A 14894-nucleotide genomic window follows, 5' to 3' on the forward strand; every position below is an offset into this window, starting at 1 on the left:
AACTTTGACAAAGCATGTAGAACTTCATTTTAATTCTCAATTTAATGAAGCGTTATCATTGGGAAAATCAGCATTATGCTATACGATAGGTGTTGCCAGAAATGCAGCCCAAAGTAGCATAGAACACAAGCCTGACGACTTCCTTTGTCACTGTGCTAAGGTAGGTAATGTTAATTTCTATTCTTAGCTCTCACACACAGAACACAGATGTGGCTCTGCCTTCAAAGTCGATGGAGGTACACATGGCTAGTGGCCACCTCAGAAATTTTCTACTATCTGTGTTTTCTACAGATACCCACTGGTTTTTGTGCCCCTTAGCCAAGTCTTATCCCACAGAGTTATAGGACTTTTTTCTCTCTGCCCCTCTTTTCTCTTTATCTGTCTTCTTTTTGTGTGTTTGTTTTGTTCCCTGAAGAAATTCCCACACTTCTAACAGAGGGCTAACTGTTTACATGTAGAGACTATTAGTAAAGGCTAATTAAAACTTTTATCAGCATACCAGCTCTTATTAACATAGGACCACAAAAAATTCAGATCTTAAGTCTCTTATACTTATGTTATTGTTGCCAAAGAATCATCCAGGGCTTACCCAGGACTAAAGATGGCTGTATTTCTAAGAAATGTTTTAGCTACAGAAGGTTCCTAAAATCACCAAATACTCCAATTTCATTGTCACAATGAATCAGTATAGTCAATTATATTAATCTCATTATCCTGAGAACAGTCAGAATTTTATCTATATCCCATCTATCTCAAAAAGGACTTATACACACTTTCAGAAAAGCGAATAATTGTGCCTCTTTATAAAGGGCTGGTTAACTTTTTCTGCAAAGGGACAAACAGTAAATATTCTAGGTTTTGGTGGCCATACGTATAATCTGTCACAACCAACTCAACTCTGCCATTATAGAGCAAAAACAGGCATATGTAATATGTAAATGAATGAGCAAGGCTGTGCTCCAACAAAACTTTATTTATAAAAACAAGCAACAGGCAGAATTGGATGGCCAAACCCTGCTCTGCTTCATACACCCAAAGACTGGGTTTTGTAACCTCACACTTTTGATAATTTTTGTCTTTCGGTTTAAAAAATAACAACTTGCTTATGTCACATTACTGTTACTGTTCCCATAAGCTACTGTCTGTGGTGTCGAGATTTGTAGTATAACGCAAGGAACTCAAGCTCTGAAAGCAGCAGCAGAGTGAAAGAGGGGCCAAGACTCAAGCCCTGGGATTTCCAGGCCCTGCTCCCTTTCCTATCAAAGCTGATTATTCTGATATAATCCTTCATGAACACCCTCACCCCCAATTCCTGTGCTGTATCTCAGCCTGGATCAAAACTACAATGGCACCATCTCTGCTCCTTATAATTTGCCTGGTGCTAGGACGTGCACATCAGTACCAGGGGTTGGATCCCTGCCCCCGGCCCACAGCCATGTCTCAGGTCTCAGGCAGATCCCTCCCTCCCAGGTCCCACAGCCACTATCCCAGGTGGGCCTCATCCTCCTAACCCCCTGCTCAGCAAACATCCTCAATTTCAGCAAAAATACTGAGACTATCAGGTGTTGTCTAGCCCTCCAATTTATCTAGCTCCTGCCCCATCCTCTACTCTCTCTCCTTTCGCTTGAACTTAGTCAGCTAGGCCAAGCTCAGATGTCCTCTCTCCTCCACAAAGTCTTCCTTGCATGCAAGCCTGCTCAAAGTGCCTCTCCGATGGGCTCCACAGAGCCCCGCACTACCATTTACGGTCAAGCTCATTCTGACTACTTTCTCTCTGCTCCTCAGTGTCTGTGAACTATTAATACTTGACACGCAGTATCCTTATCCATCTTTGTACCCTGCACAAACTAGTTCTCTTAACTCTCCACACCCTCTCTGAGAATTCCCACCCCCACCAAAAAAGGCTATGGCTCCCCAATCATTCTTTAAGGACTAAAGGAAATAGCTATAATTAGAAATTAGGGGAGAAACTGAACTGCAATTTGATGACTCTATAATTCCTTTCAAAATAATTCAATGAACCATAAGAAACCACAAGTTCTCAGTACAATTTAAATACTGAAAAATTAAACAATGTAAAAATATGATAGTCAACAGCAACACATGGGTTTTTTTCAATGCACATTAAGATGAATTCAAACATTCCTGACAGTTATTATAACAATCACTCCTCATCACTCCCTTTAATGCACTCTTCCTTTTCATATTCTTCACCTACCTCAAGGGAATAATACAAGCTATTTTTCATTTGTTTGAATTTAGGCATCTTGAATGTGTTTGGTTTTGTTCACCAGAAGCAGTTTACAACACTTCTCTCATGTCTGTCTTTATGCTACAAAAGCACTGAAAATGTCAGCCCAACTCAGGAGCTGCTAAATGCTCCCTCAGAGCCTGCAGAAATTACATAAAATACTATGCCTTGTAGGTCCTACCAAAATGACAGACTTCTGGCTCTAAAAGCTGTAAATGATGAGGATGGTTTTAAACTCCATGTTTAGAAACCAGTGGATTTTGTTCATTGGATTTTAATAACTAAAGTTACTCAAATCTGAAGTCTAAAGTCAATGTTCCCTTGAAGCCATGCCAATGAGAAATTGGTTTTCAAATTCAAGTGGTAAACTGATAAGCACAACAATCCAAAGTCCATCAACCTTATCTTTGCAGTCAATGATTAGGCTCTCTTATTATCAAATAGAAAGCTAATTCAGGGCATTTTTATGTCAATCGTTCTGAAAATGGTCACGAATATGCTGCTTCTAACTCTTTATATACTCAAAAAGAAAGGAACAAAGAGGTCAATGATCCTAAGAGGTGATTAAAAAAACAAAAAAAAAACAGACTGAGTTTTATTTTATTTTAGATCACTCAGACATGCAACTTCTAAGGTCAGGATCCAGAAGATCCCTCAGCTTAACCTTCCTCTCAGAAGCCTGAACAACTGCCAGGATACAACAGGGAAGAAACCATGAAGGCGGCACAAAATAAACCATCAGCTGGGGGGCGGGGGGTAGGGGGGAATATGTAGTTGACAAAGACCTAGTCTGAACATTCCCACAACTATGAGATTGACTATGCATTTTCCCCCTAACCAAATTCTTTAAAACTGGTTTAGGGGAAAAGGCCATGCAGCAGCCCTTCTACTAGCTTCATAACTTTGGAAAAGCAGTTCAATCTCTCTGGGCACCAGGTTTTAAGTGTAAAATGCCAACAGTATTTATGCTGCCTCACTCATTCCAATGGAAATCCCACAGAAGCTGGTTTAACAAAGCAAGGTGCCATATTCTGTAAGGCTGCCTTACCGTTAATGGCACAATCTAAAGATACCAGACACACATAAACGTTTCCAATATGCCCATTCCCATTTGTGCAAACCCCTCTATCACCAATCGTTTCCTACATGTTCTACTTGCTACCACATCCTTCCTAGACACTTAATCTAAGCACTAGAAGTTTCTCTTGGACCCCCACCTTTATCCCGTGCACGTATCCCTTGGTCTTGCCCTTGGGTAACATTTAGTACCTGTTCCACCATAGTTACTCACAGATGTTAAGCATATAATAGATTTATTATCACTAAAGAATAAATCATTACAGAAGACACCTGGGACTGAAATATCAAAACAAATCTAGCAACCATTTAATACAAGGCACAATTTGCAACTGGTAGTCTACACATGGCTTGTTCTAGAATAAATTGAAATGGTCCTTCCAGAAACCAATATTGGAAATGCTTCCAAAGCCAAAAAAGTGCTAAAACCACCTCGGCTCTTTGGTGAGAAACATGTACACACATGTATGCATATATATACACACACTCACATAAAACAGAAAAAGCAAAACGAAATTGTGATTGGGTGTGGTGACACGCATCTGCAATCCTAGCTACTGGAGAGGCTAAGGCAGGAGGATTGCTTGAGCCCAGGAGTTTGAGACCAGGCTGGGCAAGAGTGAGACTCTGTATCCAAAAAAAAAAAAAATTTTTTTTTAAAAAAGGAAATCATAAATAGGTTATTCTCGTTTGGTGACCTTATGAGCAATGTTTATTTTCTTCTTCATATTCTTCTGTATTTTTCAATTTTCCTACAAGAGTATATATACTACTTTAATAAACAATAAATTCTCAACAGAGATTACTTATACTAGTGAAAATCTAGACGGGGGAAAGGTTTTTTTTTCTTTTTTTACCTTTTATTTTTCATACTTCATACATATTTAGAATGCCTGTACATCATTTAGCTTCAATTATAAATATTTTGCCAATCTTCTTTCATCTATATCCATCCTACTTTATTTTCTGAAGTATTTGAAAAACAAATCCTAGATTTTATGTTTTTTCATCCATATATATTTCAATGTGTATCTTTAATTGATAAGAAAAAAATTATATAGTCATCATGCCATCACTATATCTAATAGGACAAAGGTAATTCCACAATATCATCTAATATTCATAAAGTAAATGTGGCAAAATATTAACTACACGTTGAGTATCCCATATCCAAAATGCTTGGGACCAGAAGAGTTTTGAATTGGGATTTTTTTCAGATTTTGGAATATTTGCATTATACTTAGCGGTTCAGCATCCCTACTCCAAAAATCCAAAATGTGAGATGCTCCAACGAGCATTTTCTTTGAGCATCATGTCACTCTCAAAATGTTTTGCATTTTGAAGGATTTCAGATTTCAGATCTTCAGATTACGGATGCTCAACCTGTATTGTGAATCTAGGTGAATGGGTATCCAGATGTGCACTGCATTATTTCCACCTTTTCCTAGATAAGAAATTTTTCAAAAAAAAAAAGAAAATAGGAGAAGAGATAGAAGGTTTTAAAAAGCAAAAAAAAAAAACAAAAAAACTATGGTTAAAAAAATCAGGAAAAGGCAAAAAGAATTAAATTACAACCAGTGGATTATGTCCCCATGAAAAACGGATACATAAAGACTATAACAACATGTAGTTTTTAAAAAATAAAAAAAATGCACAATTTGTCTCTGAAAAAAGGAGAATATAAGCCTGTTCAAATATAACTGTTTTTAAATGGTTAGTGAGAAACCACTAGAGTACACCTAAAATATTGCTTTTGCTTTAAGGTGGTGGTATGATGTATAATATTTCCTGTTTTCCAAACATTTTCATAATGTACTTGTGCTTAAAAAAATTTTTTTTAATGTAATGTAAAGATCAACCTTGGCCAGTCGCAGTGGCTCACGCCTGTAATCCTAGCACTCTGGGATGCCGAGGTGGGCGGACTGTTTGAGCTCAGGAGTTCGAGACCAGCCTGAGCAAGAGTGAGACCCCATCTCTACTAAAAATAGAAAGAAATTATATGGACAGCTAAAAATATATATAGAAAAAAATGAACTGGGCATGGTGGCACATGCCTGTAGTCCCAGGTACTCGGGAGGCTGAGGCAGAAGGATCGCTTGAGCCCAGGAGTTTGAGGTTGCTGTGAGTTAGGCTGACGCCATGGCACTCTAGCCCAGGCAACAAAGTGAGACTCTGTCTCAAAAAAAAAAAAAGAGATCAACCAAGTAACTGCATACTATGTCACTGTTGAACAATCTCAGATATTTGTATAATTAGCTGGCTTCAATTTGAAAAAACCAGCAGCAGAAATCCTACTGATGAACCTTTATTTCCTCTTATATGACAAGGAATTACAGATCACCCAAAAGCCAACAAACGACTATTTCTCAACTGTCTAAAATGGTAACAAAGAGAGTAACATCCAGTGGCCCATGACAAAACTCATTATAAATATAAATGTACCTCATCATAGATACTCCCGTTAATATCTGCACCATAGATAGGTGCCACAAAAGTTAAGTTCTTCCAGTACTTGCGCTCCAAATCTTCATAATCCAAATATCTCGGAGTACAATATCTGAAAAGGTAGATGAAAAAAGTACAAACCAATAAGAGGGTTTTAAGATTTTTTTCCTCCCATTTGATTTATATCACTTTCCAAAACAAAATTCTAACAAAATAAAAATACAGCAGACACCCATGTTGTCATATCTAACAAGTAAACATACAAATGTATTTATAATAGATATCTGAATATTCTTAAGATCCCTAAATAACTCTATATTATCACTTTATATTAGTAGTAGTAAAAATACTTTCATTAAAGTATCAACATGACATGTCACATAACGTCTGAAAACAAGTATCAACAATAAGCAAAAAAGTAGTTAAAAGGTCATTATTTTAGCTTTCAAAATATTTTTAAATCTTTATCCAATTATACTATACTAAGAAATTTTATAGATTTATATGTGGAGGACATAACACCTATAGAAACAAAGGACAATTTCACTAAAAATACAAGAAAGTAAAACTAAAATAAGATACTTCGCAGTTATTCAATTGGCCAATGCTTAATATATTAATGGCAGGAAAAAGTGAGACCTCTTACACAGCTGCAGTAAAAGTATTAACTGTTAAAACCTTTCCAACGTATAATTTTCAACACATTATCAAAAGCCTTAAAAAATCACCTCTAGCAATTCATTCTAACAACACAGATACATGTATCATTGTAGACAGCCCAGGATGTTTGCTTTAGCATTAATTGAAAACACAAGCCAATATCCACCAACTAGTGATTAGATTTTTAAAAATACAGAACATAAATAAGGTCACTCATTCTAGGTATTGACATTAAATTCTTTCCACAGTGAATAGAGCAGGTTACAGAACAGTGTGTATAATATGATCCTATTTAAGTAAAAATAAATAACTGTAATTGTATACTAAGTAGCCCTGAAATGTACACCAAATTATTAATATTAATGTTTATCTCTCACATAAGAATTACAGAAAAGCACTTACTTCTTTGCATTATTATAATTTTGAACAATAATCTTATATTATCAACAAAAAAAAAGAAACAAAGAAAAAAAGGTGTTTAGCAGTAGTAACAGTCCCTATAAAGCATACTGGACATTTTAGATTAACTAATTACAGAATTATCAACATGTACATTCACTACACTGGGAGACCAAATCTGGTTATCTATGTAATAAGCAAAAAGACCGAACAACTTAATTGACAACCATGTTTGCAACACAGAACAATTTGCAGAACAGTTCTACCCAGAATACTAGAATCTCACAGCACAGTCAAAAACAAAAGGATGAGCATGAAAGCACCACTAACTTGACATATTCCACCACTTCTATTGGTAGGTTCCAGTAGTAACAGGAATTCCAGACACAAGCTAAACAAGCTAACCAGAGAGGTCAAAGTCAGGTGATTAAGACAGATGCACATCCCTACTCCATAGAGCACAGAACAGAAGGAAGAACAGAAAGGAGAGAAGAAGAAGGTAGCAGAAATGCTGTTTATTAGGACATCTAAAGAAACATCTTGGATTTTAGAAATTGAAGCTCTTAACTGCCTTACACTATATATGGAGAATCTATCACCATACACCCAGTGAGGATCAATTGTTAAAAACCCAAAATTCTTAAAGGGAAAGTTAAAGTTTGATATTGTCCATTGAGAGTAAATTTTAAAATCATTGAATATTTGAAACAAATGCTGATTTGAAACTAGAAAAAACTGACCAGCTCACTTGGCTAGTATCTGATTTGAATGAATCCTAACTACAGATTCCTTCCTTAATGGATTGTCAAACAGTCACAGCTGGTCCATAAGTCCTGTGTCAATTCATTCAACACTGATTCAATCATACCTTCCTTTATAGCACATTTGTTAAGAGGTGGGCTTCAGGACCATGCTGCCTGGGTATCAATGCATGCTTCTACTTATAAATTACATAATCTCGGACAGGGGGCTGAATTTCTCTGGAACTCAGTTATTCCTCTATAAAATAGAGATAATAACAGCTGAGCTATTGCTAGGACTCCATCACATAATTATAGAAAGCACTTACCCCCAAGCCTGGAAGAAAGTACAGATCAGTAATGCGAGCAACGCAAATTCACCTCTATACATTATTACATTAGAGCTATGTTGGAAGTTTCTAGATTTTCTTTGGACTAAGATGCGTTATCAAATAAACAGGCATGTCTGTCTTTACCATTTAAACCAAGCAACTTATGTACTGTGTACCTATCCAAGGGCATGTAGCAAAGGAAAATAGAGGAATGGAAAGACTGCCAGCACGCTTCCTGACTCCCATAAAAATTGGTCCATCTCATGACCACTCCACAACCATTATGAAGAAAACCATGTGATCCTAGCACAGCTCTATAAGGACAAGCAAGAGCACTGGCTTCAGGCTTGGAAACACATTTCTATTGGCATTTGAAATAAATTTCCACGTGAAACTGGTAGAGAAAATATAAGATGAATTTCAAAGGCATTTTACCATTATAACAATTGCAATGAAATTAATGTGAATCAAAAGATAAGTTAACTTTAAAAGAAATAAAATTTAACCTAGAATAGTCTTTTAATTTCTCACAATGGTGATATTTCACAATTTAAAAAAGAGAGCCAACTATTTTTTTAAAATATCTTTGAATTCCAGAATATCAAGAAATGTACCTTTTGTTAATAAGTAAATCTTTACAATCTGCCTAATAATTTACACCATTTCAAGTATATTTTATCTTTTGTGACACCATTCATTCAATCGACATATTGAAAAAGCACCTACGACATCCCAGATCCTATACCAGGAACTGTGTATACAGTGGTACACAAAATAGACAATGTCACCTAAATGACTTTCTTCGGGAAGAGTAAATATACAAACAAGCAACCAGTGTAAAAACTGAAGAGATATGAATAAAAGTAGTGCCTAGTAATATAATTCTCTTGAAATAGAAAATTAATATCATGCTACAAACATCCAATGGGCTAGAGATGATGATCAAAGTTTCTCTATGACAAGAGAACAAAGGATTTCAAGGCTCAATTCTTATCAATATTTTGAATATTCAGAATTCTGGAAGAGTCTGAAAGAAAATCAGCACAATCTATGATGAAAGTTTCACATTTTCAATTAATGAGATCTAAAAAAATGAGGCTCTACTAATGCCTATGCAAAAAATTCAAAAGAAGGGATTCAAATTAAATTAAATATAAAATTATCAATTTCTTTGGAACAGCCAGAATGCTCCACAAGTAGGAACTTAACACACAGAAGATTCTTCAAGTACCATCATGCATTTACCATGTCAAATATAATTTTTTTACAAAAAAAAGGGTAGCTAAATTTATCCAAAGTGTTAACCTCATTTACACCAACCCAAGGAATCTGAACAACTATGTTTTTTGGTTAGTCTTTTGGATTTGGTTTTGGGTTTTTTTTGTTTTTTTTTTTGTTGTTGTTATTAGATTTGTGTTTTAATTTAGGACCTCAACTACACCTTATTAGAAACTTTTAAAAATACATATATACTTTAACAACAATCATAATTGGAATAATTTTTAAGTATATCCAGTCTTTTGACACTCCTCCCTTCAAGTAAAGCTGCATTCTACTCCCTTGAGTATAGGCAACACTTAACAACTGGCTTGTAACAAATAGAATATGGCAGAAGAGACAGTGTGTCACTTCTGAAACAGGTCATGAAAAGACATTGTGGCTTTCATCTTGCTAAGTCTCTCTTGGATTACCTGCTTTGGGAGAGGCCAGCTGCCATAAAAGGAACTGAGTGCTCCGGCCACCAGTCACGTAAGGGGGCACACTCTTGGAAGAGAATCTTCCAGTCACAGTCAAATGTTTGGATGACTGCAGCCCCAGCCAACATCTTTACTGCAACTTCATGGGAGACCCTTAGCCAGAATCCCCAGCTAAGCCACTCCCAGATTCTTGACCTTCAGAAATTATGGATTGGTTTAAGCAACTAAAATTTGGGACACTTTGTTACACAGCAATAGAGAACTAATGCAATAACAGTGGCCTTTCATTTCGTTCAAGGTTTTCTTTTAAAATTACTAATCTTCCAATGCACATACATATATACATAAAAATATGTACATATAAAGCTTAAACATTGTCATACAATTTAAAAATATATCCTAACAAAGATGAAATGTGTAGAAATAAAAACTCATAGCAGCTGGGCGCAGTGGCTCATGCCTGTAATCCCAGCACTTCGCAAGGCTGAGGCAGGAGGATGGCTTGAGGCCAGGAGTTCGAGACCAGCCTGGGGAACCACAGCAGTCTCTACAAAAAATAAAAAAATTAGCCAGGCATGGTGGCATGAACCTGTGGTTCCCAGCTACTTGGGAGGCTAAGGCAGGAGGATCGCTTGAGTCCAGGAGTTCGAATCTGCAATGAACTATGATTGCACATCACTGCACTCCAGCCTAGGTGACAGAACAGGATCCCATCTCATTAAAAAAAAAAAAAAAATTTAATTTTTTAAAAACTCAAAGTAACTAAAAGACAGAAAGTTCCATTTAAAGCTATTATGAATGATATAATAAAATGAGGAACAATTTCCTTAACAGTCAACTAAATGTTAGAAGGCAACCACCTGAAGAAAAGGAACAGTTAAATGAGGACTGACAGAGATTATATAAGAGACAGACTCCTTCTTTTTATGATAAACTACTCTGTCTACTTTGTTTCTTACCATATTTACATATATCTCTGAAATAAACATAGCCAACTGAATCTACTCACTTGCCACTATTGGCCAGCTGCCTGAACTCCTTCACGGTCATGGCTTTTTTCTGGATGTTGTACTGTGTGAACAGTCCGGACTGCCCTGTGACCATCTGCTGAATCGGTGCTGGAATAAGCAAATTGTCAATGTCATCATAGCACTGTCTTGGCTTCCACTCCTTAGGAGGAATCACCTAAAAATAAAACAACAAAATAAAATATTTTCTTGAAAATATTCCAAGGAATTTAGCTTTTATATTCCAACAGAATACAACTGAAGAATTTTTCAGCATCTCTATAACAAAGGAGTAAAAAAAAAATTACGAAGATTCACAATAAGGAAATATGATTTTTAACAGCAAAATTTATTGAGTACTCACTATACAAAACACTGTACTTGTAATAACTCGTTATTGAGTTAGTACGATTACCATCTCTAGTTCATACATAAAATTAAAAGACACAGAAGTAAAATAACTTGCTGGGTTCAAATGGCTAAAAAGTACTTGAGCTGAAATTCAAACTGAAATGGCATAATATCTTAATTCACACTGAGCCATTATGTTAACCACCTCTCAACAGAAGATGAAATTATGTTTACATAAATCACTTCTTTCCCAAAGAAGTTCATCTTTATTTAATTTTATCTAAACATCTATGTGCTGTTTATATTATTTTGAGAAAAATAAGTAAATATTTATTTAGTCAATACTATTTTCTTTATAGACCTCTCACTCAATATGGCAAATAACACAGTGGTGTGCTAGTAAATGTTTAACAACTAGCATTCTGGGAAGGTGGGGGAAACCTGGATTCGTAACTTTTGCCTATTTCCTTGGTGTAACTATTCCCACCGTGGCCAGTTTGAACCTACCAATGAACATCAATGAACATGGAGCTGGGAAGAGATGTGCACCCTCAACTCTCACATGCCAGTATGAGGTGGCTCAGCACACCACCATTTTCCCACGGTATTTAGACAATCACTAACAGTGAAAAACTCCAGAAACGTTAAGACCAAAACACATACTGAGAAGATTAAAAATTAGAAAATACAAAGTCATGAAGTAAGTCATGATTTATAGCTGGAACTTTTCTACCTTTAGAAGTTGTTTTAATTTTTTCAGGACAACCTAAAATTTGTGTATAGAAAAATGTAGCACATAGAGAAAATGCAAAATCGCAAACATGCAGCTCGATGAATTATTATAGAGCAAACATCAAAGTATACAATGTCCAGGTCTAAGAAACAGGATATTGCTGGTACCCCAGAGGCCTCCAAGTGCCCTTTCCAAACACATCCTCCTCTTGCTCAAGAGGTAACCATTATCACGGTGTTTATGGCAATCCTTTCCATACTGAGCTTTAGTTTCATGCTTGGGTATGCATACCTAAAAATATAATCACACAGTATATATGCTTTATGGTTTATCTTCCATATTTCACTCAATATTTTTATGAGATTGAAATATGATGGCCTACATACCTGAAGTTCACTGACTTTCCCTCATGTAAATATTTACCTATTCATAAATTGGTTACCATTGATGCTCACTTGGTTTTTTTGTAGTTATTGGCTATTGAAAATAATGCTATTAATATTTTTGCACACACATTCTAAGTGCATATCCGCACAGAGGTCTCTACAAGATACACACATACACAGATATCTCTAACAGTGAAATTACTGGGACACAGATTATCCTCGGTTCAAATGTAATAGATACAGCCAGCTTTTGCCAAAGTGGTTGTACTAGTTCACACTCCCACCAGCAACATATTAGAGTTCCTATTCTTTCACATCTTCCTCATCATTTGATACTGTCCATCATTTAAGTTTTAGTCTTCCTGGTTGGTGTATGATGGTATCCAAGTGTGGGTTTTATTTGTATTTTCTCTGTAACTAACAAAATCTGTTCCTATGTTCACTGATCCTACTGATATTTTCCTTTGTGAAGTGCTTATTCAGTCTCTTGACCATTTTACTACTGCATTGTTAGTGTTTTTCTTATTAATGTACAGGGCCTTTTATACATTCTGAATATTCTCAGATATGTGTGTATATATAGATATACAGGGAGAGAGAGAGAGAATGCAAGTGAGTCAACACAAAAGCATGCTAATACCTTGTCCTGCCCTATCCTGTAACTTGTCCTACAAACTTCTTAAAAGTATCTTTTGATAAACATAAATTTTTAATTTTAATGTAATCCAATTTATCCATTGCTGCCTTTATAGGTACTGCTGTAATCTTCAATTTAAAAAAATAAATATTTCCCTACTCTAGGACATGAAAATATTCTATTTTGTATTCTAAGAGTGTTAAGATTTTGGCTTTCACAGTTTAGATCTACAATGTATTACACCTGCAACTGTGAAAGACTTGAGTCGAGCTTCATCAGATAAGGAAACTTGGGGTCAGGAGACAAGCAACTTGGTCAATATTATATAGCTAATAAGTGACAAAGTTGTTAGCTCAAAAAAAAAAACTGAAAGTGAGCTATCAATTTTATATTAATTTTCATCAGCAATATGGGGATACTATATATTATTCTCCAAGGTATGTTAGTTTAAAACGAATGTAGAGACCTCTGTGCAAATATGCACTTAGAATATGTGTACAAAAGTATTAAAGGAGTTTGTGTATCTACATATATATATTCATAGTGTATGTTACTGAAATAGACATTTAATATTTTAAAAGAACATGTACAATCATACTAGATGAATATGGATAACCATACTATTAATACATTCTCTTATGAAGATACTGAATGGGAAAGGGGTTATATTTAAGAGTGTTATAAGGCCTGGCGCGGTGGCTCATGCCTGTAATCCTAGCACTCTGGGAGGCCGAGGCGGGTGGATTGTTTGAGCTTAGGTGTTCGAGACCAGCCTGAGCCAAGAGCCAAGACCCCCGCCTCTACTAAAAATAGAAAGAAATTATATGGGCAACTAAAAATATATATAGAAAAAAATTATCCAGGCATGGTGGCACATGCCTGTAGTCCCACCTTCTCAAGAGGCTGAGGCAGGAGGATTGCTGGAGCCCAGGAGTCTGAGGTTGCTGTGAGCTAGGCTGACGCCATGGCACTCTAGCCTGGGCAACAGAGTGAGACTCTATCTCAAAAAAAAAAAAAAGAGTGTTATAAAAATTAACTTTTTTCATCAGAAATAAGTGTGGGTAATTCAAAAAAATAAAACATTTATTCAGGCTCCTCTTTTGAGATAAATATATCCATAATCAAAACTAATATTATGTTTATTTTATTTTTTTGAGACAGAGCCTCATATTATGTTTAGATTAGACAAAAACATTATGTTTAGAGTTAAATATGTTTTCCTGTCTTGTAAAAAACAAGGCAATTACCCATTAAAAATAGTTTTACAGCAATTTCTAAAGATAGAGAAGCAAGGCATACAATAAATTTTCAAAAATCTAAATATCACCACCTTGTGTCTACTTTGTAAATATGTTCAAAAAACATTTTCAAAATTCATAAGTTCAGGTCTATAACAAAAATTTTGTTTTTGAACCATAATTTTAAATGTTAAAACAGGAGATTTCTTACATAGGAAAGCACAACATACTTAGGTCTTCAAAATGTAAATGTTAAATGTAAAAGTTAAGCCTTTATATTTAATGAATCTAAATGAAAGAAAGCCATTCCTCCTAAAATTTACCTTCCTCATAATGTCAAAACAGAATATGTATTTTACATCACCATTCCCCCAAACCCAGCCTGGCCCCTACTCCCTATGGAAAAATTCCAGCTAAAACTCTGTATTTTCACTATGTACCTTGTAATAAATTGCTATTATTACCATCTACCTACTGAGGGAGGAGCACACAAAGGAAGAACAGTCTTTCTTCACCTGTGGGCAAAGATACATCTCTGCATTCTCTGGGCTGTTCATGAAACTACCTAATCTCCATAGCCACGGCTCAGGACAATCCATGTCCACACTGCTGCTGGGGACAAGCTTCACCCATTTTCTACATAAAAAAGGTACATCATTATCTCCTTCCACAAAAACAATATGACTTTTACATTTAAAGAGACTGTCACTCTTTTCTCTTTCCCAACTTGACCAACAACTTTATAAACAGAGCGAGTGTCAAACCTCTCACTCTAGAAATAAAAGTTAAATCTAAAATATAAATCTAAAAAATATTGAGAAGAGAAAATGCAAGACAGACTATAATCACAGGCCAAAGTCACTACTATTAGAACTACTCAACCAATTTCCTCAAATTATAAATTAAGGCCAATTCATTAAATGTTGTCAATAGTGCATTAA

General features: G+C 35.6%; 1 protein-coding gene across 4 annotated transcripts in view; it reads right to left on the reverse strand.

Moving 5' to 3' along the window:
• Nucleotides 1-14894, reverse strand: part of KDM4C (lysine demethylase 4C) — a 358852-nt gene that overhangs the window by 305068 nt on the left and 38890 nt on the right. For all 4 annotated transcript variants that reach the window (XM_045563844.1, XM_045563846.1, XM_045563845.1 and 1 more), the window contains exons 3-4: nt 10611-10786; nt 5771-5885 (exon numbers count right to left, since the gene is read on the reverse strand). In XM_045563844.1, the coding sequence (XP_045419800.1) occupies nt 5771-5885; nt 10611-10786 (291 nt within the window). The remainder of the gene's footprint in view (nt 1-5770; nt 5886-10610; nt 10787-14894) is intronic.

This window comes from Lemur catta, chromosome 10, assembly GCF_020740605.2.
Source record: "Lemur catta isolate mLemCat1 chromosome 10, mLemCat1.pri, whole genome shotgun sequence".
Lineage (NCBI taxonomy): Eukaryota > Metazoa > Chordata > Mammalia > Primates > Lemuridae > Lemur > Lemur catta.